Raw genomic sequence first — 24,852 nt, 5'->3', positions numbered from 1 at the left:
CAGGTCCCTCTGCAGGGCCTTCCTGCCCTCCAGCAGATCAACACTCCTGCCCAACTTGGTGTCATCTGCACACGTACTGAGGGTGCACTCAATCCCCTCGTCCAGATCATTGATAAAGATATGAAACAAGACGGGCCCCAGTACTACACCCTGGGGAACACCACTTGTGACTGTTTATTGTGACTCATTCAGCTAGAGTAGATGTTCTCGGTGCTTCCAGCAGTCAGCTTCTCATTCTTGGCTGTGCAAGCTTGCATATGGTACGTGAGTTAAATAGCATAGACTTCAACTTATGCAGTGCAATCCTAGTGAAAACCTTCAAGCTGTCTCCATTGGCAGGTTCAGTGCAATGGTCAGAGATGAGCATTGGAAGAGGGAACCAGGGAAGAGCGAGGAGTTCTGCTTTATCTCATCCATATGTGAACAAAGTCAAAATTTAAGTGTCACCAACATTGAACTGTGACTGAAGCAAAAGTAGTATGGACTGAAAGGGTTGTCAAAGCAGCTGCTTGAGGACAACCAGTGTTAGCATTTCTTTGTTAGGTGACTTTTGAGCTGGGCGGTAAAAGTTCCTCTGTTTTTTCCCTGCATTTAAAAGGGCATTCCGGTCCTGCCCTGCACGGCCTGCTTATTACGTGGTGGTTACACAGGCATTTTTGACTTGATTTCCCTCTGGTGACATCTCTCAGGTCGGAGCAGGTTGCTTGGGAAGAGGCTTGGCTGGGGGTGTGTGTGCGCTGAGACTGTTTACACTGAAAACTTCATGCTACTGACAGCGCCTTCTGAATGCCATAAAATTACACGATTTTAGTGTGAGCAGGGAAATACTGATATTGCCATTTGGCAGAGTGTGGAAATGTGGCCACAAGAGTTAGATCTCTTCCCTCTCTAGAGGGAAGGTGTGAATGAAAAAATAGCGCAATTTTTTTCTCCTTTTCTTTGCAGACTAGAGATAAGCTAATGCTTGCGTGTGCATATGCAGTGTCCAAGGTCTGCAGCATGTCAGGCGTGGAGTGCCAGATTGTCTTTCTTTCTACCAGAACATTTATGCTTTAATTTGGGAAACGTGGTGGGAACCGATAGCATCTTGTTTCTGAGAGAGACTTTCTGATAATCTCACTGGTGGCACCATGTCTCCGTGTGAGACACTAGCTAGCTCCTGGCCCCTGCTGCGGTGGCGAAGTCGGCAATAACAGAGCGCTCGGAGTTGCTCTCGGGGCAGAAGCTGTGCAAGGCACCCTTGGCACCCACGCTGGGAGTTGCCAGCCCTTGTGTTACGCAATTAAACTATACCATAAACTCTTCAGTTCAGTGAGGGGAGGGGCAGGAAGGACTCCGACTCATTGCCCTTTTTCCTTGTCTAATTTAACATTTCTTATGTCGCCCTGGAATCCCTTGGTCACGTTCCAGAGTCTTTGTGTGAACGAGTGCCATTTAGATGCCTTTTAATGAGGTTGAAAGAGATTGAGGAACTGGCACCGTTGACTTTTTTAAAGGGTATTTGCATGATTTGCATGCCATTCCTTCGCAATTCTGTGATAGTTTCCAAAATCTGTTTAATCTTGTCAGTGGTATCTATTTGCTGTTTGAGGAGGAGCCTCAGAGAGATGCATGGCTTCCAAAATGTCCAATAAATACTGGACAGGTTATTGAGTATTTTTAATTTACTGCATTTTGGATATGTTAGGCAGGGATTCTCTTACGGATGAGTGCAGGCAGAGCTGTTTCACCAGAAATCCAGAACGACAACCTGCTGCGTTTTGGTTCTGGAAGAGCTCTACAGGCTTTCAATTCATTGCAGCGTAATACTGTTCTTCAAACAAATCACACAGAAACCCGTATGCCTTCTCTGCAGTCAGTTAACTCCTTTGTAACAGTTGAGAGAGCACTGCAGCAGCAAATCTGGGTCACGCACCCTACAAAGGACAGACGACTACAGATGACAAGAACTTGTGTGCTCTCTGTTGCTGAAGAAGAGACTAAAATTAGCTTCTGACTCCTATTCGAATTAAAAATTACCCAAGGGGAAAAGAACTAATTCTCAAAAAGACAACTGTTACGTCTTAAACCCACACAGTCTCAACCACGTATTACTCCAACTAAAAAACAGAAATGCAAAAATAAAAAGGCGGTAGCCAAACTTTCTGGGAGAAAGGGATCATTTTCCCTAGTGTATCTCGGAAGGGAAATGTGAATGAGGTTATTGGGGACCCCAGACGAGTGTTCCTATGCCACTCTCCATACAGTGCTGCAGCAGCATCTCTTCAGTCTACCATCTCCAAAAATCTCAGTTTTCAGCTGTAGAGTAGTGCCATATACACATTTTGTCAAAAGAAACCTTAACCAAATGGATCTTACAAGACCAATGAATGAATTGGCTGCTAGCACAGCTTTGTGCAGGATCAGCATTTTCCACAAGCATTTATAAAAAGTGATAGCAGAACCAGAGAGTACGAATATTGCTAAGTGGCTGCCTGATGCCAAATGCTGTCAAGAACACACAAATTTGTTAATATAGTTTTAGATTAAGACAGCAAATCATATGCCCAGATTAAGGAATACCCTCTATTTAAGGCATAATCTCTCATTTTGCAGCACTGGGCTTATAAATCCTTTGCAGCTTTGGAGATCACCTTCTCCAGCAGAGCAGATGTAGTGATTTTTTTTTTTAATATCTCTGAGTATTAAGGGGTTTTCTCTAATGTTAAATAAAATGTTTTCCTAGCCAACAAGGACTATATGGAGGTGAAGGCGGATCACATTCTGCAGCAATAAAGCCTTATGTACAATATAAGAACAAAATGCAACTAAAAAATGATTGTTATAGGAAGCTTTGCACAAAGATGAATTCCTGTATCCCAGAAAACATTAAACAGCTCTGCCTGCACTCTTCCTTAAGAGAATCCCTGCCTAACATAGCCTAAATTAAAAATACTCAAGAGCCTGTCTGGTATTTATTGGACGTTTTGGAAGCCATGCGTCTCTCTGAGGCTCCTCCTCAGACAGAAAGAGCTTTTGTTGCCAAAGTAAACTCTACCATGAGGTGGTGATGGCTGAAAATGACCCAGAGGTGAAGACGGCACAGCTGGGGGTTTTGCAGCCTCCGTTTCCTCCCCGGTGGGTGAGACCCTGTGCAACGATCTCCGTGCCTTGCAGCACTGCCTCTCTGAATGGGAAGCGAGGCCTGCAAAGAAGGATCTCCTGTTCCATAATCTCCTTTCCCATGAGCTCCTCTCCATTCTGGAGATAAATGGCTTCTTTTCAGCACTCTCTGCTTGGGTTTTGCGTAGCTGTCTGGTTTGTCTCAGACTTACACAATTACTGTCCTTGGTGGAGCTGCTTTAGCCACAGTTCTGGTGTAGGCAAGTCACTGAAACTTGAATTACCCAGACACGAAGTCTTTCTCCAAATAATGTCCCATAATTGTGGCCTGTGGGCATCTATATCCTCAGTCACAGTGATAGAAATGTTAATGGGTAAAACATCGTTAGTAAACAGAAAAAGAGATCTGTGAAGTCCTTGGAGCCTGGTGTTCTCAAACAAAATCTGCCTTGTTCTGGGGGGACAGATTAGGGTCTGATGTAAAGACAGAAGGATAGTTGGAGAAGATGGTACCTGTGTCTTTGTTTCTGCTTTAAAATGGAACTCAGGAAAAAAAGGAGAGCCTACCACCTTTGGAAGAAGGGGCAGGTGACTCAGGGGGACTACAAGGATGTTGTGAGGTTATGCAGGGAGAAGATTAGAAAGGCAAAGGCCCAGCTAGAACTTAAACTGGCCACCGCTGTTAAAGATAACAAAAAATGTTTTTACAAATATATCAGCGACAGAAGGAGGGCCAGGGAGAATCTCCCTCCTTTGTTGGATGCAGAGGGAAACATTGCCACAAAGGATGAGGAGAAGGCTGAGGTACTTAATGCCTTCTTTGCCTCAGTCTTTAATAGTCAGACTGGTCATCCTCGGGGTTTTCAGGCCCCTGAGCTGGGAGATGGAGATAGGATGCAGAATGAAGCCCCAGTTGTCGAAGAGGTGGCAGTCACTGATCTGCTCCTCCACCCGGATGCCCACAAGTCTATGGGGCCAGATGGGATCCACCCGAGGATACTGAGGGAGCTGGCAGAGGAGCTTGCCAAGCCACTCTCCATCATTTATCAGCAGTCCTGGTCAACCGGGGAGGTCCCAGATGACTGGAAGTTAGCAAATGTGATGCCCCTCTACAAGAAGGGTTGGAAGGAGGATCTGGGGAACTACAGGCCTGTCAGCCTGACCTCGGTGCTGGGGAAGGTCATGGAGCAGACCATCTTGAGTGCCATTACGCGGCACGTGTGGGACAACCAGGGGATCAGGCTCAGCCAGCACAGGTTTATGAAAGGGAGGTCCTGCTTCACTAGCCTGGTCTCCTTCTATGACAAGGTGACCCGCTTAGTGGATGAGGGGAAGGCTGTGGATGTTGTCTACTTGGACTTTAGTAAGGCCTTTGACGCTGTCTCCCACAGCATTCTCCTGGAGGAGCTGGCTGCTCACGGCTTGGATAAGTACACTCTGCACTGGGTTAAAAACTGGCTGGACGGCCGAGCCCAGAGAGTGGTGGTGAATGCAGTCAAATCCAGTTGGCGGCCAGTCACAAGTGGTGTTCCCCAGGGCTCAGTACTGGGGCCGGTCCTGTTCAATATCTTCATTGATGATCTGGATGAGGGGATTGAGTGCACCCTCAGTAAGTTTGCAGACGACACCAAGTTGGGTGGAAGTGTCGATCTGCTGGAGAGTAGGAAGGCCCTACAGATGGACCTGGACAGGCTGGACCAATGGGCCAGGGCCAACTGTATAAGATTCGACAAGGCTCAGTGCCGGATCCTGGACTTCGGTCACAACAACCCCGTGCAATGCTACAGGCTCGGGGAGGAGTGGCTGGAGAGCTGCCTGGCTGAAAAGGACCTGGGGCTGTTGGTTGACAGCCGCCTGAACATGAGCCAGCAGTGTGCTCAGGTGGGCAAGAGGGCCAATGGCCTCCTGGCTTGTATCAGGAGTAGTGTGGCCAGCAGGACCAGGGAGGTGACAGTGCCCCTGTACTCGGCACTGGTGAGGCCGCACCTTCAGTAGTGTGTTCAGTTTTGGGCCCCTCACTACAAGAAGGACATGGAGGTGCTGGAGCATGTCCAGAGAAGGGCAACGAAGCTGGTGAAGGGTCTGGAGCACAAGTCTTATGAGGAGAGGCTGAGGGAGCTGGGGTTGTTTAGCCTGGAGAAGAGGAGGCTGAGGGGAGACCTTACTGCTCTCTACAACTACCTGACAGGAGGCTGTAGCGAGGTGTGGGTTGGTCTCTTCTCCCAAGTAACAAGCGATAGGACGAGAGGAAACGGCCTCAAGCTGCGCCAGGGGAGGTTTAGGTTGGATATTAGGAAAAACTATTTCACCGAAAGGGTTGTCAGGCATTGGAACAGGCTGCCCCAGGGAAGTGGCTGAGCCTCCATCCCTGGAGGCATTTAAAAGACGGGTAGATGTGGTGCTTAGGGACATGGTTTAGTGGTGAACTTGGCAGTGCTAGGTTAATGGTTGGACTCGATGATCTTAAGGGTCTTTTCCAACATTAATGATTCCATGATTCTGTGTTTAGAAGCTTTTTTCTTGGTTTGTTTTACATTTTAAAAATGCTTTTGTTTACCCTATTTACCTTCCAACATTGGATGCCAGGGATCTGTAGAAAAACCTAGACTAATTTAGCAGAGAAGGTCACATTTGGCTTGAAGGTCCCCTTTTTAGGTGTCTCTGGTGACAGGCTTTACGTTCAACTCGATAGCATCTCTGAATGTGGGTAGTGTAACGCAGATAGGGTTCGAATGCTGCAAGTGAGATGTGTGAAAAATTCAGGGGATGTTCTAGGCACCACTAGACAGAACTATATTGATTTAGGAGGAAATCCCAAGGAGGAAATAGTTCTTGTCAACTGATTACTTGAAGTTATGGTTATGCTACTCTTGCAGACGTCTATAAATTAAGCTGCCAACAGTTGGCATCTGCCAGTGTCAGAGTGCTATAGGTCATCCTTCGCATAGAATTTAGTCTGATGCCGGAGTGACTTACTTACCTGCCACGCAAATAGTGAGGGAGCATTTGGGAGTAAGGAGGAAGGTGGATTGTGCTTGGGAGATGTGTACATAGCCCCAACATGGAGAGGAGATTGGGGACATAGCGTGGGACAGAGAGAAGCAGTGCCCAGCCCCCTGGGAAGCACATATTGAGGGACTACATAGAGGATTCCCAGGCAAAAAGGGGTGCCCGCAAATGATATTGTGACTTGAATTTTCATGGGCTAAATGTTTTCATGTGCTGGTGGTTCCTTCCATACTGAAATTCTGGACTTCCTTGAATTCTGTTCCCAAGTTGCTATCTTTCCTCCCTCAATTCATGTAGAGATATTATCTACTAAAAGAGGGAGGAGGTCATGTTGATTTTGGGGGAGATTTTCCTACCTCGTAATTTGCCAGCAATGCAGCATCTGAGAATTTTAAATTGGAATTAGCTGACATTTTCTTACTGTCCCAGGAATTCAGGAGTTTTTGAAGAACAGCCCATCTGTGTGGGCTGAAGGTAGTGACCTTGAGGGATAATTGATTCTGTCTGGAAACCTCTATGCTGATCCCTAAAACCAGGAGGGAAGGTTTGACATTGCTTACAGTCAGTGGGTACTTTTTTTTTTCTCCGTCTTTCTTTTACTGGATAGTTTCAGCTCAGAGTAACTGAAGATGGATTGAAGTATAGTACCTAATCAGGAAGATGTGAAAGGATTTATTTTTCTTTACTTTACAGAAAAGGCCACAGATGGCTCCCTGCAGAGTGAAGACTGGACACTTAACATGGAAATCTGTGACATTATCAATGAGACAGAAGAAGGGTATGTGCTATTTCAGCAAACTTTGAAAGGTTCATGAACACAATCTTCATCCAGTCGTATTCAGCATGTGAGGAAGTGCAGTGAGTCTGGGGGCAGATGCTCATAGTTTGAATGCAGTTTGCATATGAGTTGCTTAGTTTTCCTGCTCCTTAGACATTTCAGAAAACTACTGTATGATGCAGCACTTCCTGTGGTCAGTCTCTGCTTGGGAGGGCTGGCATGAAAAATGTATTGCTGGAGATGGTACCGAGTTTGTACTTTTGGGGTTCTTGTTTTCAGCAGGCGTATCTCTTCGCAGTATCCGCAATGCTATTAGTTTCAGCCATTTGAATAGAGAGCTTCTCTGATACATCTACTTGAGCACCAGAAAAGCTGTGCTGCTTGCAGTTTACAGGAGCACTGATCACTGGCTTTATGCCCTGGGCCTTTTTCTGAGTGGCTGTCAATCTTCCCTGCTTGATCAACATCCTGCCTTTTTGGAGGCCTCGGGCATTGCTCTGGTCTTGACTTCTGTGATACCTTGTCTCCTCACACAATTCTGCATGAACCTAGTTTGGTTGTAGTCAAGTAACCTGAAGTTAACACACATGCTTATGTCCAGCTGGAAATGGTAAAGGATTCCTTTTCCCATAGTATATGGCATGTGAAATGCGTGTCTGAGCTGTCTTTTAAAAATGGTGTGTTTCTCCTTCAGTCCAAAGGATGCCATTCGAGCACTGAAGAAGAGGCTGAATGGAAACAAAAATTACAGAGAGGTCATGCTGGCACTAACGGTGAGTGGAGGCAGGCTGGAATGCCTCAAAAGGGCAGAACCCTTTTCTTTAGTCATTTTCCTTTTCCTGGCACTCTCTTGAATATACACACTATTTGCTTTAACAGCCACTGCTCTGCCCTTTTCTTCTCTCCAATTGCCTCCTCAATTCCTTGGGGAGAGTTGCTGGAAGCTTTGCATAGCGTTTTTCTGACTCAGTTGATTTCTGCTTTTTTCTGGGCTCTTGTTCATCCCAAGTACTGACTGAGGAAAGTTAAAGTAGCCCAAATGGGTCTGTGTACTCTGTGGGGCTTTCCCTTCTACTTTCATCTTCCTGTCTCCTACTGTTTCTCCACTCCAAGACAACAGCTGTGGGCATATCTGCAAGTGAGGATGATGAACTTGCCATATTTTCAGCTTCATGAGTAGCTGATGCACGATTTCCCTTGTGAATGGATCTCTGTAGGAGACTCAAATTAATTTATGCTGATCTAATTTCACTCAATAAAGTGTAAATTATATTCTGTGCATTTAGGCAGCACTGCTAAGGTGTGAGATAATTTGCCAGCAACCTTTCCTACTGATGACTTTAGCTAGGGGTTTCCTGGGTAATGCAGCACTCCTGAATACACGGTGCTGGGCAGGCTCTGCGCCGCAGCAGTCTGAGGAATGAGCAGCAGTAACTAGATCGAGTTATACTGCTATGGGTAGGTGATCTGTATGATTCTTTCACACAGCTCTTGTTGCATCTCCCTGATGAAGCGTGACTGTACTTTCTGTCTTCTTGCCATTTCCTATCCTGGATTGTCATTTTGACAGATTACCGAAGACCAAACCATGAGATTATCCATTGTGCAGGAAAGAGCGAAATTCATCAGGAATGAGTCCATGTCATCAGGGCTGATGAAAGTAGCTGAACTAGGAGAGTAATTACAGACTCCTCAGATACAGAGTCACAGTGGTTATTAGGCATGGCTGTAAGGAAAAGTGACGCATTGGATTTATCTCCATGCTAATCATGTTCTTCAGAGAAAAATCAACAGCTGTTCTTCCATGGCAGTTGAATGGCAAGTGGAAGGTGCCTCTAGCTAGGTTGCAGGGGGAAAATGTGTCAAAGTATAACCTGTCAGAGCATTCACAAGGGAGTGTTTTGAATGAGTGAAGATCATTCACCTGAATTCCCAACTCTAAAACATGGCTTATAGCTCAGAGCAAGCGGGTCCAGCTGTGTTCCAGGTACATAGAAAATGGTGGAGTGCCACAGCACGATAATATTTCACTGTGACAGGATGTCCTCTGTCTTACCTGCTCTTGATGTGATGCTGTGTGCTACTTAGCTGTTCAGCTGTGCCGTTTGGAAAGTTCTGCTTTGAAGAGGAAGAAACTTCATATTTCTTTACCTCGAAAACAGGCAAAGGTAGATCACAAAAGTGTCCAATACATTAATGGTGGGTGGAGTACATCTAAATATGTGTGTAGAGAAGGAAGCTTTTTGGTAAAATTGGAGAAGAAAAGAAGAATTAATAGCATAAGTGTAATTTCTCCTCTGTCTTCCCTCCCTCCCATCAGCAGTTTTAAAATAAAAAAAACAAAAACAAAAAAAAAACAAAATCAGAAACCAGCCACACAGGTGCAGTGTGTGTGATCAAGCTTTGCTCCAAAAATGAATGTTTTTTTGTGTGTGCGTAGGTGCTGGAGACCTGTGTGAAGAACTGTGGCCATCGCTTTCATGTCTTAGTGGCAAACCGTGACTTCATAGATGGTGTTCTGGTGAAAATCATCTCGCCCAAGAATAATCCCCCCACTATTGTACAGGATAAAGTACTAGCACTGATTCAGGTACACAGCTTGTCTCTGCTTCCATATGTTGCTGCCTGAAATAAGGACTGTCTGCTTCAGTGCTACGCATCGCTAAACATGCTGTCATCATTAAAAATGTGGCAAGTTTCTATATGTAAAAACAAACAGTATATCCAGATTGGCAGGGAAGAAGAGCAGACATGCATATGCATAGATATTTTATCCAGGGAGAAATGCCTGGATTCTAGTTAGAGGGGTATGACTCTAAAGCAAGAGAACTTAATAAAAGATAAATGGATGGCTTTGCAATTTAACAGTCAAATCTAGAAGCTACAGACCTGCTTCTGTGATGGGCTTGTCATCTGAGGCCAGGAAATTTTAGAGGATCATGCTTTTGCTGTCGGTTGCAGAACACTTACCTTCCTGTGTCTGTTTCCCTGACCGTGAAATGGAGCTGTTTCCCTCCATTAGAAAGCATTCTGAATTCCTTTTAAAGATGGTTATAGAAAAGTAAATGACCATATAGGAGTTAAAATGGTTTTGGTGTCTTTTCTCTGGTTATTATGCAGTAAAAGTGCACTGTCAGATCCTTGCCTGCAGTGGGGAAGTTCAGACGTAGGCCTGTCTGCCACTTCTCCTTCTGTGCAGCATAACAATAAACAGCCATGTTAATTCCACAAACCATTAGCAACACATGAGGAAACATTGGTGCCTGCCTGGAGGAAATCTGACAATTATAGGAAGCTTTATCACTAAGCTCCTACAGGCTATCGCATACACCAGAGACTAAAAGACACTGTGTAGTTAAAATGATGTAAACCTGCTGCAGTGTTTCTTGTGGGAAGGTATTTACAAACGCGCAGCATAGTTTTCCAAATATACTTCTGATTTTTGTGGCAAAGCATGCAGTTGAATTTCTACTGGTTTATTTGTTATTTGGATACACAGATAGGACATCGTTAGAGCATGACAATGTAAATAAGTGATTTCCGAACAGCAAATAGGCTGGATGGGGAAATTCAGTGGGCATTGCATTGGGGTCTGTGGGGTCCCTTTATTTCTGGTGTGTGATCTCAAGGCTTTCTAAAAAAATTGCACAAAATCAATGAAATTATTAAAAGCAATTCTTGTGCATCTGACTGAGCCCTTGGGTGTCTGCCTGCTTTGGTGGGAGAGCTAATGCATGCGGTGACCAGGAGACGAGGTTAAATACTGTCCCATAAAGAGAAACTGTGTGTGTTTCCATGTTGTTTGCTCTGCTACGGTGTTTTAGAGGATGTTGTTTATGCTGGGTCCTGGATTTAAGTGGATTCCCAGTCATCAATACAACTAAGATGGAAGTGTTTGTAACATAACCAAAAAGCCGCAGTCATTGCCTCAGTATATTAAACAGAGCTTTATCTGAGTAGACTTAGTGCAGTAGAGCTAAAAGCCTCACTCTGGGTACTAAATGCCTTTTGGTATAAAAAGCCTGACAATTATGAAAGTTGCCTGTGGGTGGGTTCTGTTAGTGTGTCTTTAGCTGGAGGTGGCAGGGGACTTTGTTTTCCAGATTGCCTGACAAGATTGGAAGAGTGATTGCAGTCGCTCATCTCAGCTGCCCTATTGACATGCACACCCAAAATATCCCGTACGTCATGGCCACTTTACTCAGCCTAGACTTTGCTCTTTAGAGCTCCCTGCAGTTGGAGCTAACTCCATTCCAGGGAGCTGATCTCTTCTCAGCTCTGCTCCACTAACATTACATTTATCCCCTTCTGTAGGCTTTTTACAATTTATTATCAGGGAATTAATAAGAACAGAAATGAGAGGATTAATAGCAATTGGAAGCATGGAAAAAAGCTGTACAAACAGCATATGTCTTCAACCATACAGCTCTTGTACTCCTGGGCTTTTCCGTAGCAAAGGTAGATAAAGCTGCCATCCAGTTTCTTATCTGGAGACTTGACTGTTTTGAGATGTTGGGCATCTTGTGTCTCACTTTCTTAACCTGTTTCCCAGTGTACATGAATTAGCATGTATTACATATTGCTTATCCTTCCTTCTTCACCTTGCTAAGAGGCCTTGGTAGTATTCCTTATTCTGTGCCTCTGGTAAAAGCTTGCGTATCACCTCAGAGTTCATACCACTTTGCTGCCCAGTAGCTGAGCACTGTCATAAAAGATGAATCATGGGAGACTTTTAGTAGCACAGCAAATTCTTTTGAAGGTACATGTGTTAAAAAGCGTTTGACACTGGAAAAATTGTCTTGTGATGGTCACTGATTTAGGGACCAGATTTGCAATAGTATTTAATTAACCTGTTTGGGCACGCAGAGGTGCCAAGTGGGATTTATGCAGCAGCATCCTTAAATATCTACCTTTCATAACCTTGCCCAAAGTCTTAAAAGATCTGAATTCAATCTCACCTCTGTCATACGCTTGTTTGGACAATGGGCAGGTCTCCTAAGCTCTCTGTGTAGCTCCTTATCTGTAAAGTACAGCTAATATTACTGTTGCCTAGTTGAAGTGTAAGCTGCCTAGGACAGGGATTGTCTTACAATGTGTGTAGACAGCACTTAGGACAATAGTGCCCGGTCCTGCTTGTGACCTCTGGGAGACACACTAATGTAGATAATGCTCCCAGCTCAGGTGAAGAAGAATACAAGTGTCTCCTTTCTCCAGGGAAGAGAGTTGCAGAAGAGAGAATATATTAAAAAGGTAGAGTGCAAATGAAGTGAGTTCACTACAACAGAATCTGTAGGAAGTCCATGAAAGGGAGGATGCATTAGTACAACCTCCTGGGCAAACAAGCCTCATTAAAAGTTGGGGGCAGCAACGCAGCATACTTTTGCCTCAAAGTTTCTTTTGAGTGATTATTAAATAGAGCATCCCTTGCCTAACATTTTTCGCTCTTACTTGCAAATAGAGTTGAAGTGGGGAACACCATTATGTAGAAGCATCATTCAGATGACTTCTTATGTAAATTGAAAATGAAGAGAAAGTGCAAGGGTAGAGTTACTTGTACAGTCAATATCTCCGTCAGAATTAGGGAAGGTTTGGAAGGTCAGTTCCAAGGAAACAGAATGGCTCTTTGCAGTTGGAGCTGTTTTCTCTGGCTCAAGTAGGGCTGTTTGGACTTGCACTGCATCAGAACAGTTGATGCAGTTAATTTACTCTTAACAAAGCTGAGAAGCAAACCTAGAATTGTTAGCTTGCAACTGATAATGGATTGTCTCCTGGGCACGTAGGGTAGGAAATGGTCTTTCTGAGAACTGAAGAGAATAGGAATGTAAGTTAAATATTATTTCTTATCTTGGTTTGCTATCTTTGATTTCTCTCCTCTCAAATATAAAAAGTGGTTAAAAACAGCTTTTAAAATAAAAATAGTCAAAGAACTAGTGTAAAAGTGATGACTAAATGAATTAAGTTCAGAGCCCACACAGAGCTCTCTCAGTAGTTCTGGATCCAGCACACTGATACTCTGCCTCACATATGTGGGGGCTTGGGGAATGCTTCGTTTCTAACTGAGTCATAATATTTAATTTTTTCCTTCCCCTAAATTTTTAATACTTGGCTAATTTCCAGCAAAAGTGAAAGGGGGTAGAGGGTTTCTAGGTATTATGCTCCTAGCAGCTTCATGAGTACAGGAGGCTGGCTAGCAAAGAGAAACACTTAGTACTCCCACTGAAGGAAAAGCTCAAATGTGAATTGAAGTCTTTTTAGACAGGAGAGAATTCATGCGGGAGAGATATTACGAGTGTTCTGGCTGTGGGAAATTCTCCCTTTAAACTTGTTCTTTCTGACACACTGGGGTGTCTAAGTGTTGGATATGCTCTGTAAGAACCCAGGCTTCATCAGTTCTGCTGCTCATGGGACTGCATGTTTCACAATATAAGAACCTCAGAAACTACCTTTTTTATTTAAGTTTGGTCCAAATAAAATACTGAAGAAAACTTGACAGCTGTGTTTTTTCTTTGGCAATAAATGAGGGTGTTTCACAAAGTAAATTGAGATTACCTAAGATTATTGCATGACTTCATGAATTTTGCTTAGATCGATTTAGTCTTTCACACAGACTTTTTCTAGTGGGTCATTGGCCATAGAATACGCAAGAAAAGATCAGCATGCAATCACTGCAAAGTAGAGGAGATTGGAAGAGGCTTTCATTTGCATTTACAGATTTTGATGATGTCAGGGGCTAGACATAGCTACTGTGCACTGGGGTCCTGTCTATTTTATATTTGAATAAAATGTGTACGTGACTGTCTTAATAATATTTGTAGGATCTTTTAGACCAGGTCTAATGATTACAGCTTCCCTTTGAAGCTGAAATACATGAAAGCTTTTGTAGTCAGTATCTGAGGTCATGGTGGAGCTGGAACTTCATTTGGAAGGTTTATGGATAATCCCTCATGTTTTCCAGGCTTGGGCTGATGCCTTTCGAAGTAGCCCTGATTTAACTGGAGTAGTGCATATTTATGAAGAACTCAAGAGGAAAGGCATAGAGTTTCCCATGGCAGATCTTGATGCTCTGTCTCCAATACACACACCACAGAGGGTAAGCTGCAGCATTGCCATTCCAGGGGTGTTTTCTCAAAGTGTCTAAATAGTTGGGTAACTACTCTTCTTTCCCCTCCGTTGCTCTGAATTTGGTTCATTTTCTCACTCCTAGAAGGGCTTTTTTAATAGTGAAAGAGCATGTAGGAGAAGCTAATGGAATCTCCTCCCTTGAGTCAAACATCAATCTGAGAAGAGAGTTTGGAGGAGGTTTGTACGCTTGTCTTGTGCCACAAAACCATCAGACGAATGCAACTAATTTGCTCAGAGAGAGTCCAGCAGGATATATGATTGAGATTTACTTCTTCTTCTCAAACGTGTAGCTGTTTCTGTTGGTGATAACCCTGAACCAAGGCCTGCCTGTCTTTCAAAGGTATACGGAGTCTGAATCTCTCACTGATCCCATGGTAACATGAGGTCTTTACACCTTTGAAAAGTTAGGTCTGTAAAGTGGACAGAACTGCTGCTAGGAAGTAACTTAATGGTCACAGGTGTTTTGGTTATTCACTCTGAAAACTGAAGTTAACGAATCTTTGAAGTGGTAAATGCAAGTGATCAAGGACTGAAAGATTACAATTCATGTGCCAAGATTAATTAAATCCAATATCTATGTATCACATTGTTTTTTGTAAGCCTGCAACTTGATTCCTAGGTTAAAATAATTTATAGTTAATTTATCTTTGGCTCTTGTTTTTATTTTGCTTCTCACCTTTCTTGTAAATTGGCTTAAATGCATGTGGGTTGGGTTAGAAGATATGGGCATGCATTTTTGTTGCAGCTGTCTGTTTATGGGCTGGCCTGCCAGTCTGTTCTCGTAACTACACTGACCTTTTCCACAAGGTGCAATTATGTTCTATATTTGAATGTATTTGGCCTGAGGTTGCTGACAAAGCAAGTGCTGTCACAATTCAGCTTTTGAATTCCTGTCTTTCTGATGTGGCAGAGCGTTCCTGAAGTTGATCCTGCAGCAAATATGCACAATTCACAGTCTCAGCAAAGGATGAGCACCAGTTCTTATTCTTCATCTTCTCCAACGGCGTATTCTGCTCCTCAGGCCCCAGCTCTGAATGTGACTGGTCCCATCACTGCTAATTCTGAACAGGTATTGGGATGATGATTCTTTTCAGTGAGACTCTTTCAGCAGATCAAATTAGAAACCAATTTGCAGAGGAACTTTCATTTAACTCTTTTTACTTTGATTGCCTCCTAGGTCTGGTTCTACTTAGTAACCTTTCCTCCTATTATACTGTAAAATCTAGGCTTTAGATTTGTATGTATGGCCTCCTAATGGCAGCAGTTACGAAACCTCACAATCTGATATACCAGTCCACTCAGCACTTGTGCAGTAGGTTAGCAGTTATACTCATTAGCCCCCCTCCTTTAAAGGCACAGAATGTTTTGCAGATGCAGGAATTCTTTCTAACAGGGAGTTAAGTCTGCATCCGTAAGACCCTTGCAAATGCCCTAATATAGGATCTTCTTTTTGTTCTGAAAAAATAACAACTTCAGAGCCAAAGATCCTGCTCAAAAGTTGTACATCTTTCCCCACATCTGAATGAGGCACATGAGGTGTACTGCAGCCGAGGTCTGTTTTTTAGCTGCTGTTTTCAATTGTTTGCCTTTCATACAAGCATAGCACATGTGGGTTTGTGATGGTAGTGAGTGGTTCTACAAAGTTCTTTCCTTTTTCTGTGGCTTTTCTAAAATTCGCTCCTGGGTAAACTTTTTATCTTTAAATTTTTTTTTCCTGCTAGAATGTCTGGAGCCTCAGATATCAAGTCAGACAGAACCAGAGGTATCACAAAGTCAGTTCTTGAAAATTATCTGCTTAAACCAAAAGATTATGCAGTATTTTTCTGTCTTTTTACCCCAATTTAGATTGCCCGGCTGCGCAGTGAACTGGATATTGTTCGTGGGAATACAAAAGTGATGTCTGAAATGCTGACAGAAATGGTACCTGGACAAGAGGATTCCTCAGACCTTGAGTTACTCCAGGTAACAGTTTCCTAGCAAATGTGATTCTGATCCTTTTTGTGCTTGAGTTTTTCGGGGGTGGTGGTGGTGGTTTTTGTTGTAGTTCAATTCACTGCCTTGGTTTGTTTGTTTTACAAAATTAATTTGGACTGCGCTTGACCCTGGTTAGTCTCATCACTTGATGTTCTTCATTTGTTAAAGCTTCCAGTGACAAGGATTTCCTAACTTCCCTTGAAACTTGTTCCAGTGCTTTCTTCTCTATGTAGCTAGAAATTTTTCCCAATGTTGAATATAAGGTCTCCTTTACCACAAAGCAGCTTAAAATTGTGATAGGCTCTGTAAGCCCTGAGCATTTCTGCTGCTTTTACATCCTCTATCATCACTCGTACAGTGGCAAAACATTCCTGGTCACTATGCAAACACTCCATGTTTCCAGCTGGGCTAAATATTGCCAAGGGTCTGTGGATTTTCTGCCACTCAAAATCATATATATGAACTAACTGTCTTTCCAGAAGATGTGCTATAGCTTCTCCCGAAGGTAGTGGCTTATGGCAGGCGCTCAGGCGAAGTTTCATGCTGTCCAGAGGGTCAGACTGGGTAATCAGAAGTGGGTTTTTTTGCTGGAAAGTCTCAATCCAGTGCAGCATTTATTATCTCAAAAGGGAAAACAGTTTTAGTTGGGCTCATGTCTCAGGCTTCATACCTGTTTCCCCAGGCCAGTGGTAGCGGGGTGCCCTTTTGCCAGAGAAAAGTAATACAGTACCACATGCAACACAATGAGGAATACTGTGATCTCGCATTCCAGCTGCTGCCCTTAACATGGTATTTGCCTTTCCATAGCTTCAGAAATAGGCTTCTGTTTTGATCTTCCAGCAGGGAGGATGGGCTCCCACAGCAGTACATTTGGAGGAAGGCAGGGAATTGCTCTCTGTGATACATCAGAGTTTGAAATCCATCCAAAAACTAGTCTCTCCCATGCAGCGGTATTGTGTGTTTGTCTCAGCGCCATCATGGCAGCTGATGAGAGGCTTTGCAATAAAGAGCCTTTCAGTTACTGCCCATTTGGGTCGGACTGCTCAAAACAAAAGAAGCTTCCAGGAAACCACGGCAGACCAAACCAGCGCAGAACAGTTTGCTTACATTCAGAAACAACTACTACCATCTTGACAGCGTAACCTTACAGCATAGCTTTAAGGTGAAAGAACTTGATCATAAAATGGAGTGACAGCAGCGATTCTTTATTCCAACTGGTTGCCTTCTTTGACTGATGCATCCTAAATCTGAATCACAGAGCTGGGAGAACCCGGTTTTGATCACAAAGAATGGTTAGTCTTTTGAAAGCTGTGAGCCCGGTGCTGCATGCAAGGACTCCTTGCTTTGAGGTTTATATAGCCCTCCTCCTTAAATAATTCCTGACATTTTCTCCAACAATCAAATGTAAACAGCTTGCTAGAGAGCCAGCTCTGAGCAGAATAGATAGGTACTGTCAGCCCTCTTGGAAAGGCAGCAAACAAACCTCTGAAATGTCACAATCTGCTTCTAAAGTGATGGGATCAAAACTGACATTGGAGAACACATTCCTCAAGCTGTTAAAGCAGCTGGATTGCACTAGGTGAAATTTATCCAGAGCTTAGGATGTCAGACCAAGCAAGGAAAACAAACACATTTTTGCTTTCATCCCGAAGGTTGTGTACCAACAAGTCATCCTTGTTTAGTGCTGAATTTTTGCTGTGAAGTGGAGGTGGGGGCGGGGTGGTAGATGACAGAGGGACATGCTTTAGTTGAAATGTCAGTGCTTATTGAAGTAAAACCGTGGGCCTAATCAGTGGCGCCATGCCATATGTCACGTTTCTTCTCGTAGTTCCTCCTCAACGTACCAGTTTTGACCTTTGGTCTTGAGTCCTTTCAGGAGTAAAGAATTCTGCTAAGTAGTTGGTGATGGAAGAGATGTCCTGGAAGCATGAGAACTCCTGGTTTAGGCAAACTCAAACCTAGATTTCTTGGCATGAGAGACTTGTAAAATAAATGCCTTTACTTTAATTTCTTTAAAATTTCCTTTTGAAACTCCCCACTGCCTTTTTGCAGTCTCTTGTCTGCGGACTTGCTCAGTTGAAGGGAATGTTTCTGTGTATAGTTCAATACTGAAGTGTGTGTGGAGTGCTCATCTTTTCATGGTCCTGCTCCTTGTTTTGTGTTCACACTCATGTTGTCAGTAGTTGGTAAGTTCTGTCCCCCAACCCTTCTCTTCCTGCTGTGTAGCGCACACTTAAACTTGTGGTAGCCATGATGAACTCTCTTCCCCACTTGTTCCACCACATGGATCTTTTCGTTTTTAAGGATGATATTGCCAAAAAGAGCAGATTGAATTTTCCTTGAAAGCTCTCTTCTGGAAAGCTGTTGTATTAACATGTTTTATTCTTAAAACAGATCACTAAAATACAGATATTTATTTTCTGAAGTGCTCAGAGTTAAAGAAGAATCAGGATGTTGAATTGTAAATAGGCTCTCAAGGTTTTATGCCATCGTCTCTTGAAGGGCATGTTTGATTAGATGTGCTTTTGGGTGACATTTAATCATGCAAAGATAGACTTGTCTTAGTGTTTCTCAGCTGGGGGATATGTTTGGCTGTGAACAGAGCTCAACTAAATCTACTTATTGCTAGCCGCTTATCAGAATGTGTGTGCACAATGCATTCCTCCTAGGAACTGAACCGAACCTGTAGAGCTATGCAGCAGAGAATTGTGGAGCTTATCTCACGAGTGTCCAATGAAGAAGTCACAGAGGAACTGCTGCATGTGAATGATGATTTAAATAACGTCTTCCTCAGATACGAAAGGTGGGGCATCTTTTCCATTGACTATTTACATTCATTCTGGGTTTTCACTTAAGTGTAAAATAGCTCAGCTGACAAGAGTTGGCCATCTGGGCCAATGGTCCAACGTAACAAAATGTAGAGAAGCAAATCACAGAACGCATTTAAAAAGTCTTTTTTGTGGTCTTCTATGGTAACATTCCTGTTTCAGTTCTTTAATACTGTGATTTATTTTTTTTTTTTGTCCTAGCCATTGAATTTTTGTGGGGCATATCCGTAAAATGCAGGGCAACTTTGTGCAAAACTCTCTCAGCTAGCAGAGACTTGAGTCTGCAAGTCCCTGTTGTGCAGTGCTGTACAGATGCAGGGACTTGGGACCGAAAATAGCACAGCCACAGTCACTAGTTCCACTTGCTAGCCTGGGCTCTGCACAAATGCTTGTGCTGCTTCCTGGCTTAGGGAGGCTCCCGTGAGCTCTCTCTGTCTTCTGATCCCTGGGCTTTCTAGTTCCAGTACTGGTGCAAGGGGAGCTGCCTGAGGTGGGCGTGACCTTCGTGCATGTAAGGGCTTTTTTTTTAAGTAACACTTAAAATCTTGAAAAAAAGCCTTGTCTTGTGCAGAGCTGAGGTTCTGAAGAGTTGGTCTGCGGGAATCGTCCCCAGGGGTGGGACTTGGGTCATAGGACTTTCGACATGTTAGACAAAGGCGCTGTCAGCCACATCTGCTGCAGTAGGTGACACGTGATACAGCAGTCTTGGGAAAGTTTAATCTTCCCCTTAATGACAGGCCTGGGGAGTGAGGCACTAAAGAGTACCCTTTGTTCCTTGCTCTTAGCACACGTCTTTGTTTCTCAAGCCTTTAAAATATATTAGACTCTAGATCTGTGAATCTGTGCTGTCACGGCAAAGGCTGGAAAGAAGACTCAGTGGCCTCGATTTTGTCTTTGATTTACTCGTTCAGAGGAGATTGGGGCAAACTTTGAAACAAATGCTGGCTTCTCATGTGAAATGGAATGTTTCATGCACGAACACGATTCTACAAGTGGCAGAGTGTAACTGTCACTAAGGCTTAGTCTGGTCACCCTTAATATTTTTTCTATTTTCCTCCATCTGCGACTTTGCTGACTGGGGCTAATGTATTTGTAGTCATTATACACTGAAAGGTGAGCTGAGTGATGTTAGCAAGCTATTTGTGGTAGAATAGCTGCACTGGTCTGAGCGTTTCAATAAATTCCAGTCCTCCTCTGCTATTCCAAGAGCTCCACATTCATCATGCTGATTTCTAGTATGGGCACTGAGCTCTGTCAGTGACTCAAGCAGGAGCTCTGGCCTTCGCTGTGAAGCTTTGGATGTGAACGAATGTGTGGTTCATAAGCCTTTTGGGTGAGAAATATGAGGTGGGAGGTGTCTCAGGTTTCCAGCTAAGGGAGCTGGATTTCCAGTAATAGTAGACACCCACAGTTTCCTAAAATTGAAATTTGGGGCTGAATTTGTTTTTGCTGCCTTTTAAGTCTGCATTTTCCTCTGTTACATTAAGAAAACATTTTTGTTTCCTTGAGATTCTCTGTTGTATTTTGTCCGTCTGGGAGAAAACCCACAGGGCTATATGAATATTATGGGTTTTTTACTAAATAGAGAGATTACATGTGAAACTACTTCTAAAGGAGGAAAAACTCTTAACTTCAGGGAAATCATGATGCTTTTCCTGGTAAGGAAGAAGACCTGACTGGCCTCAGACAGGCCTTGGGAGGAGGTAGTTCCCCCTGCTTTTTTTGAGTTCATGAAGGCTGGATTTATGTTTGCGGCCCCAGATGCACAGCTGATTGGGGAGGGAGTAGAGAAGAGACCAGATCTTGACTAGCCAGACTTCCTCCCCTAAGAAGTATGAGGATTTTTATCCAACATCATTACTTTTCAGTCTTGGAAAGTACCAACCTATTTGAACATAGGCTCTGATGATCCTTGAGCTGACCCAGAATGCTTTAAAAAATGAATTTGCTAAGCATTGTTTTCTCTTGCCATGTGCTGCCTGGGTAGAGCTGTGCTAGCATGCATATGGCTTCTAATTTGCATGTATTGCAGCAAGAGGGAGCTGTTAAGTGGGAGTAAGACTTGCTGCGGTACTCTCAGCTTATTTAGCTGGGAGCATCAATTTTACTGCAGTTCCTCCTGTCCCTTGGCTAACAGAATAGTCTATCATGAAGCACTTAATGAAAAAAAAAAACACAAAGACAAATCCTACAGTGTTTTTCAGGCATGTGTGTGCTGCAAGATCAGATTAGTCAACTTAATATCCACATTTGCCAAGAATGCAACTTCTGTAACTATCCTGCCTTTGTCCTCACTTGGAGTTAAAGCTTTCAGAGTTCCCTCTTGAACCAACAAAAACTAAGTTCAGTGGCAAGCCTGCCATGGCTTTGTTATAAACTTGTGTTTTTCATTGTTTATTGATAGTGGCTTTGATAGTTCATGTTGGTTTTTTGTTTGTTTGTTTTCTAAACAGATTTGAACGATACAGATCAGGACGTTCAGCACAAAATGCCAGCAATGGAGTAAGTACCTAACTCCATTTATTGTATCAGCAGCTGCACCATACCAGCCCTACTGATACCACTAGTATCGGACTTCTTATCTGTCCAGCCCTGTGTCCTGCCTGTAGTGGCTAATAGCAGATACTAGGAAAAGAGTGTAAGAATGTGGCAAACCTCAAGTGACAACTTTTAGCTCAGGAAGACACTACACTAAAACATCTCTGTGTTTACAATCCTTGATGGATTTTCTTTCCTCTGTTAACTTTTTTGATTGCTTTTGAGTCCATGCAGACTTTAGACATTCACAATGTCCTTAAGCAGTGAGTTCCACAGTTTCATTACACATTTTTATGTATTTATGTGGGTGTGTATATATAATAAATATTTTGTTTACATTTGAACAGGTCGCTTAATGATTTTTATTTGATTCGCCTAATTCTTCTTCACTGTGTCTTACAATACAACTGTCCAGATTAATTTTCTTCATGACACTCATAATTTTAGGAATGTCTCTCATCTCCTTTTTCAGGATCTCCTTTCCAAGCTTAAGAGTTACAGTTCTAATTATTCTTTCAATGAAAACTATTTTATAGTTGTTTTATAGTGTTCAAGATCTGAGTTCATGATTAATTCATATGTGGCACTATTACATTTTCTGTTTCGCTTTCTTCTAACAATTTCAACTATTTACTTTTCCTGTTTGAGTTCCACTTCTACTGTAGTGTGATGCAAACTTCAGCACAGGCTCTGCATTGTAACTTTAGTCACAACAAATAAGTTTTGTTTCTGGAAACAGTTTATACGTAATGTGGAAGATGTTAGCAAATTCAGTTTGACTTAGATCTGATGTTGGTCCAGTGCTAAAAGAGGTGGAGAAGACAGACACATTAGCTAAATCTGAAGAGATGCAAATGACCTCCAGGAGAGTTCCCTGCTGTGCTGAGCAGTCAAACTTGAGGTTTTTTTGCTGTCTGACCCTTTTTATTCTGCACTCATCACCATAGTATCCAAGTGACTGGTCCATTTCACAGTGTGAAAGAGAGATCTTTTTAGAAAGCACCCATTATTTTCTGGTGTTTAATGTTGCACTGCAAGAAGAAATCTTTGGCATGTGTAACTTGCTGTGCTTTTTGTGTCCCAACAGGTACTGAATGAGGTGACAGAAGATAACTTAATAGATTTGGGTCCTGGCTCTCCAGCCGTAGTGAGCCCAATGGTTGGAAGCTCAGCACCCCCGTCTTCACTTTCTTCACAGCTTGCAGGGCTTGGTGAGTACCTGATCTAAATAGTGCTGATGAACGTGAGGCTGCAATGCATGGACTTTTTCAAGCCTGACCAGTCTGTGTGTCTTGAACAGTATGTGGGGAATGCTAGGCAACCCAGGTGTGTGAGTATGGGAGCAAGTCTGAGGTCCCTGTGACCGACCTGGACACCTAGTACAAGCTCTTATCGCAGTGGGCTGTTGGGATTTATGAGGAACCATTTTCCTCTTTCACTTGTGGGTCAGGGAGTTTCTGCTCCCTTTGGCTCTCAGCTACCTGATTAATGTTGCCATGTAGCCTTCAGAAGGTTTGGGTACGTGGCTTACAGGATTAGGAAGGCTTTCCTACTCCCCTTCACTGGAGTGATCTGTAATTGGGAGCCAGCCTGGCACAAACAGAGGGATTTGTTAACCAAAGGGGAGAGTGAAGGAAAAGATGTGGGTTCTCGTTCATGGTAAAACTTGTAGTACTGCTTTGATTTCTGCATAGGTATAGCTCTTCGTGAAATCAGTCTGGTGAATGTTCTTGATTCCCCTTCTACAAATCATACTTGAAATCTTTGGATGAAAGGTTTTATGAAACTGTCAGGTGTTCTACATTAAATCAAACCAAAGATTGCTGGATATGATCATTTGATTTGACTGAAGGTTCTCCACCTCTTCCAGCACTGCACCAATATCATATCACTTGATCTGAAACTATTGATTTCACAGTCAGTAGCTGAGTGACAACATTGTAGAGAAGACAAGTATCCATGCCGCAAATTTTGGACCATGTTAGTGAATAGTAAATGTCTCGGGATGAGATTGGCAGCAGGTGCACACCAATTCCCAAATGCTGGCTTCTTGATGACGAATACTTACAGTGTGGTGCTTCCAGGAGGAATAAGACAATCTCTACATTTGTACTTTAAGAAAATCTGTGATTAGCAGCCTCCAGCCTCTTCTGGACAGAATTGTGCTCAGTGCTAGAACTGTTAACTAGATAACATCTGTAGCTATCCTGTATTGTTAATGAATTCCTCTGTAACCTACACAGTCATGGCAGTGGTGCTTGCATATGGTTTGCTACTTCACTGGTTTGCTTTTTTTGCCTCTGGTTGCAGACTTGGGTACAAACAGCGTCAGTGGCACACTCAGCTCTCTACAACACTGTAATCCTCGTGATGACTTCGACATGTTTGCACAGACAAGAGGCAGTTCCTTGGCAGAGCAGCGAAAGAAGTATGTTGGAGTTTGTCTTTAGTTCTGTTTGAGTCATGGCATTGCTCTTTTCTAAGGGCATAAATCTGAAACTTCTTGACTTCATTCCAGACTAAAAAAGTAGTTTTGGTGTATGTTTTTGTGCTTTTAATCCAAGCCCTATCCTGTTGGTCATTATTAGTATGAGCCAATGGAGAAGTTCCTGCTGCTGGGCAGAGCAGACTGGCTGAGTAATATTATTTGACTGTCTTAGTTAATGAGCTCACTGGAAACTTGGAAATAAACTTGCCTTTACTTCTGCAGATGCATCCTCTCATAAAGGCTTGTCATCCCATCCACCCGGCCAGTCCTTGAGATACAGGAGCATAAGGGTCCTTCACCTGAAGGTCATGGATATACTTTGGTGACTGAATTACTGTCATCAAGGGCTTGGAAACAGAATTACTATCCACTTAAACTCTCCCTTTGGCCCAGCAGTCAGACTCACAGGCTGTCAAGGCAGTGTAGCTTGCCTGGCTCCCATGCTCTCTCTAATTTGTTTATATGCGTAGGGCTTGCATCTCTATTGCTGCAAATCTGGCACTTTCAAGGGCATTTAACAGGTCCAATTATTTTAATGTAAAATAAATCTATGCAATTACTAAGAAATCCTTTGATCCCTGTCAAGTGAGATTCAGTAAAAGAGACACTCAGGTATTTTTCTTTCATATTTTATTTCTTGCCTTCTGGTTTCAGATTCTAGAGGATATAGTGGCTACCAGCAGTCAGAACATCATCAATATCTTGTCTCAAACTAAGAAATGTTGTTAAATAGTTTAACTGAGACCTTAGCAGATTATCAAAACTTACCAGCTCTGTAAAACTTGAGCCAGCAAATTTATTAGGATCTTTTATTTGCAGTCATCAATACAGCTATTGGTACTGCCTCAGCTGTAATATCAGTGTTGAGAAGATGTGCTCTACTGTAAAGGTGTATGTTACCACTGGAGATTTCAGGCTGAGCGCCCTAATGTATGGTCAGAAAGGAGATGCATTGCAGAGAGATCTAATGGAGGTCCCTCTGTCTCTTGTGCTAAATGAAGCATGAAACCAGT

General features: G+C 43.1%; 1 protein-coding gene across 3 annotated transcripts in view; it reads left to right on the top strand.

Annotated features, from left to right (window-relative positions):
* TOM1L2 (target of myb1 like 2 membrane trafficking protein) overlaps positions 1 to 24,852 on the top strand; it is a 61,581-nt gene that overhangs the window by 16,436 nt on the left and 20,293 nt on the right. For all 3 annotated transcript variants that reach the window (XM_087732522.1, XM_009467821.2, XM_087732520.1), the window contains exons 2-11: positions 6,805 to 6,889; positions 7,584 to 7,662; positions 9,330 to 9,479; positions 13,845 to 13,979; positions 14,922 to 15,080; positions 15,857 to 15,973; positions 18,655 to 18,788; positions 21,267 to 21,315; positions 22,439 to 22,562; positions 23,662 to 23,779. In XM_087732522.1, the coding sequence (XP_087588648.1) occupies positions 6,805 to 6,889; positions 7,584 to 7,662; positions 9,330 to 9,479; positions 13,845 to 13,979; positions 14,922 to 15,080; positions 15,857 to 15,973; positions 18,655 to 18,788; positions 21,267 to 21,315; positions 22,439 to 22,562; positions 23,662 to 23,779 (1,150 nt within the window). The remainder of the gene's footprint in view (positions 1 to 6,804; positions 6,890 to 7,583; positions 7,663 to 9,329; positions 9,480 to 13,844; positions 13,980 to 14,921; positions 15,081 to 15,856; positions 15,974 to 18,654; positions 18,789 to 21,266; positions 21,316 to 22,438; positions 22,563 to 23,661; positions 23,780 to 24,852) is intronic.

This window comes from Nipponia nippon, unplaced genomic scaffold (assembly GCF_047370975.1).
Source record: "Nipponia nippon isolate SJK-2023a ecotype South Korea unplaced genomic scaffold, ASM4737097v1 scaffold_5, whole genome shotgun sequence".
Lineage (NCBI taxonomy): Eukaryota > Metazoa > Chordata > Aves > Pelecaniformes > Threskiornithidae > Nipponia > Nipponia nippon.
Note: the sequence above shows the minus strand (reverse complement) of the source record. Positions and strands in the feature narration are given on the sequence as shown.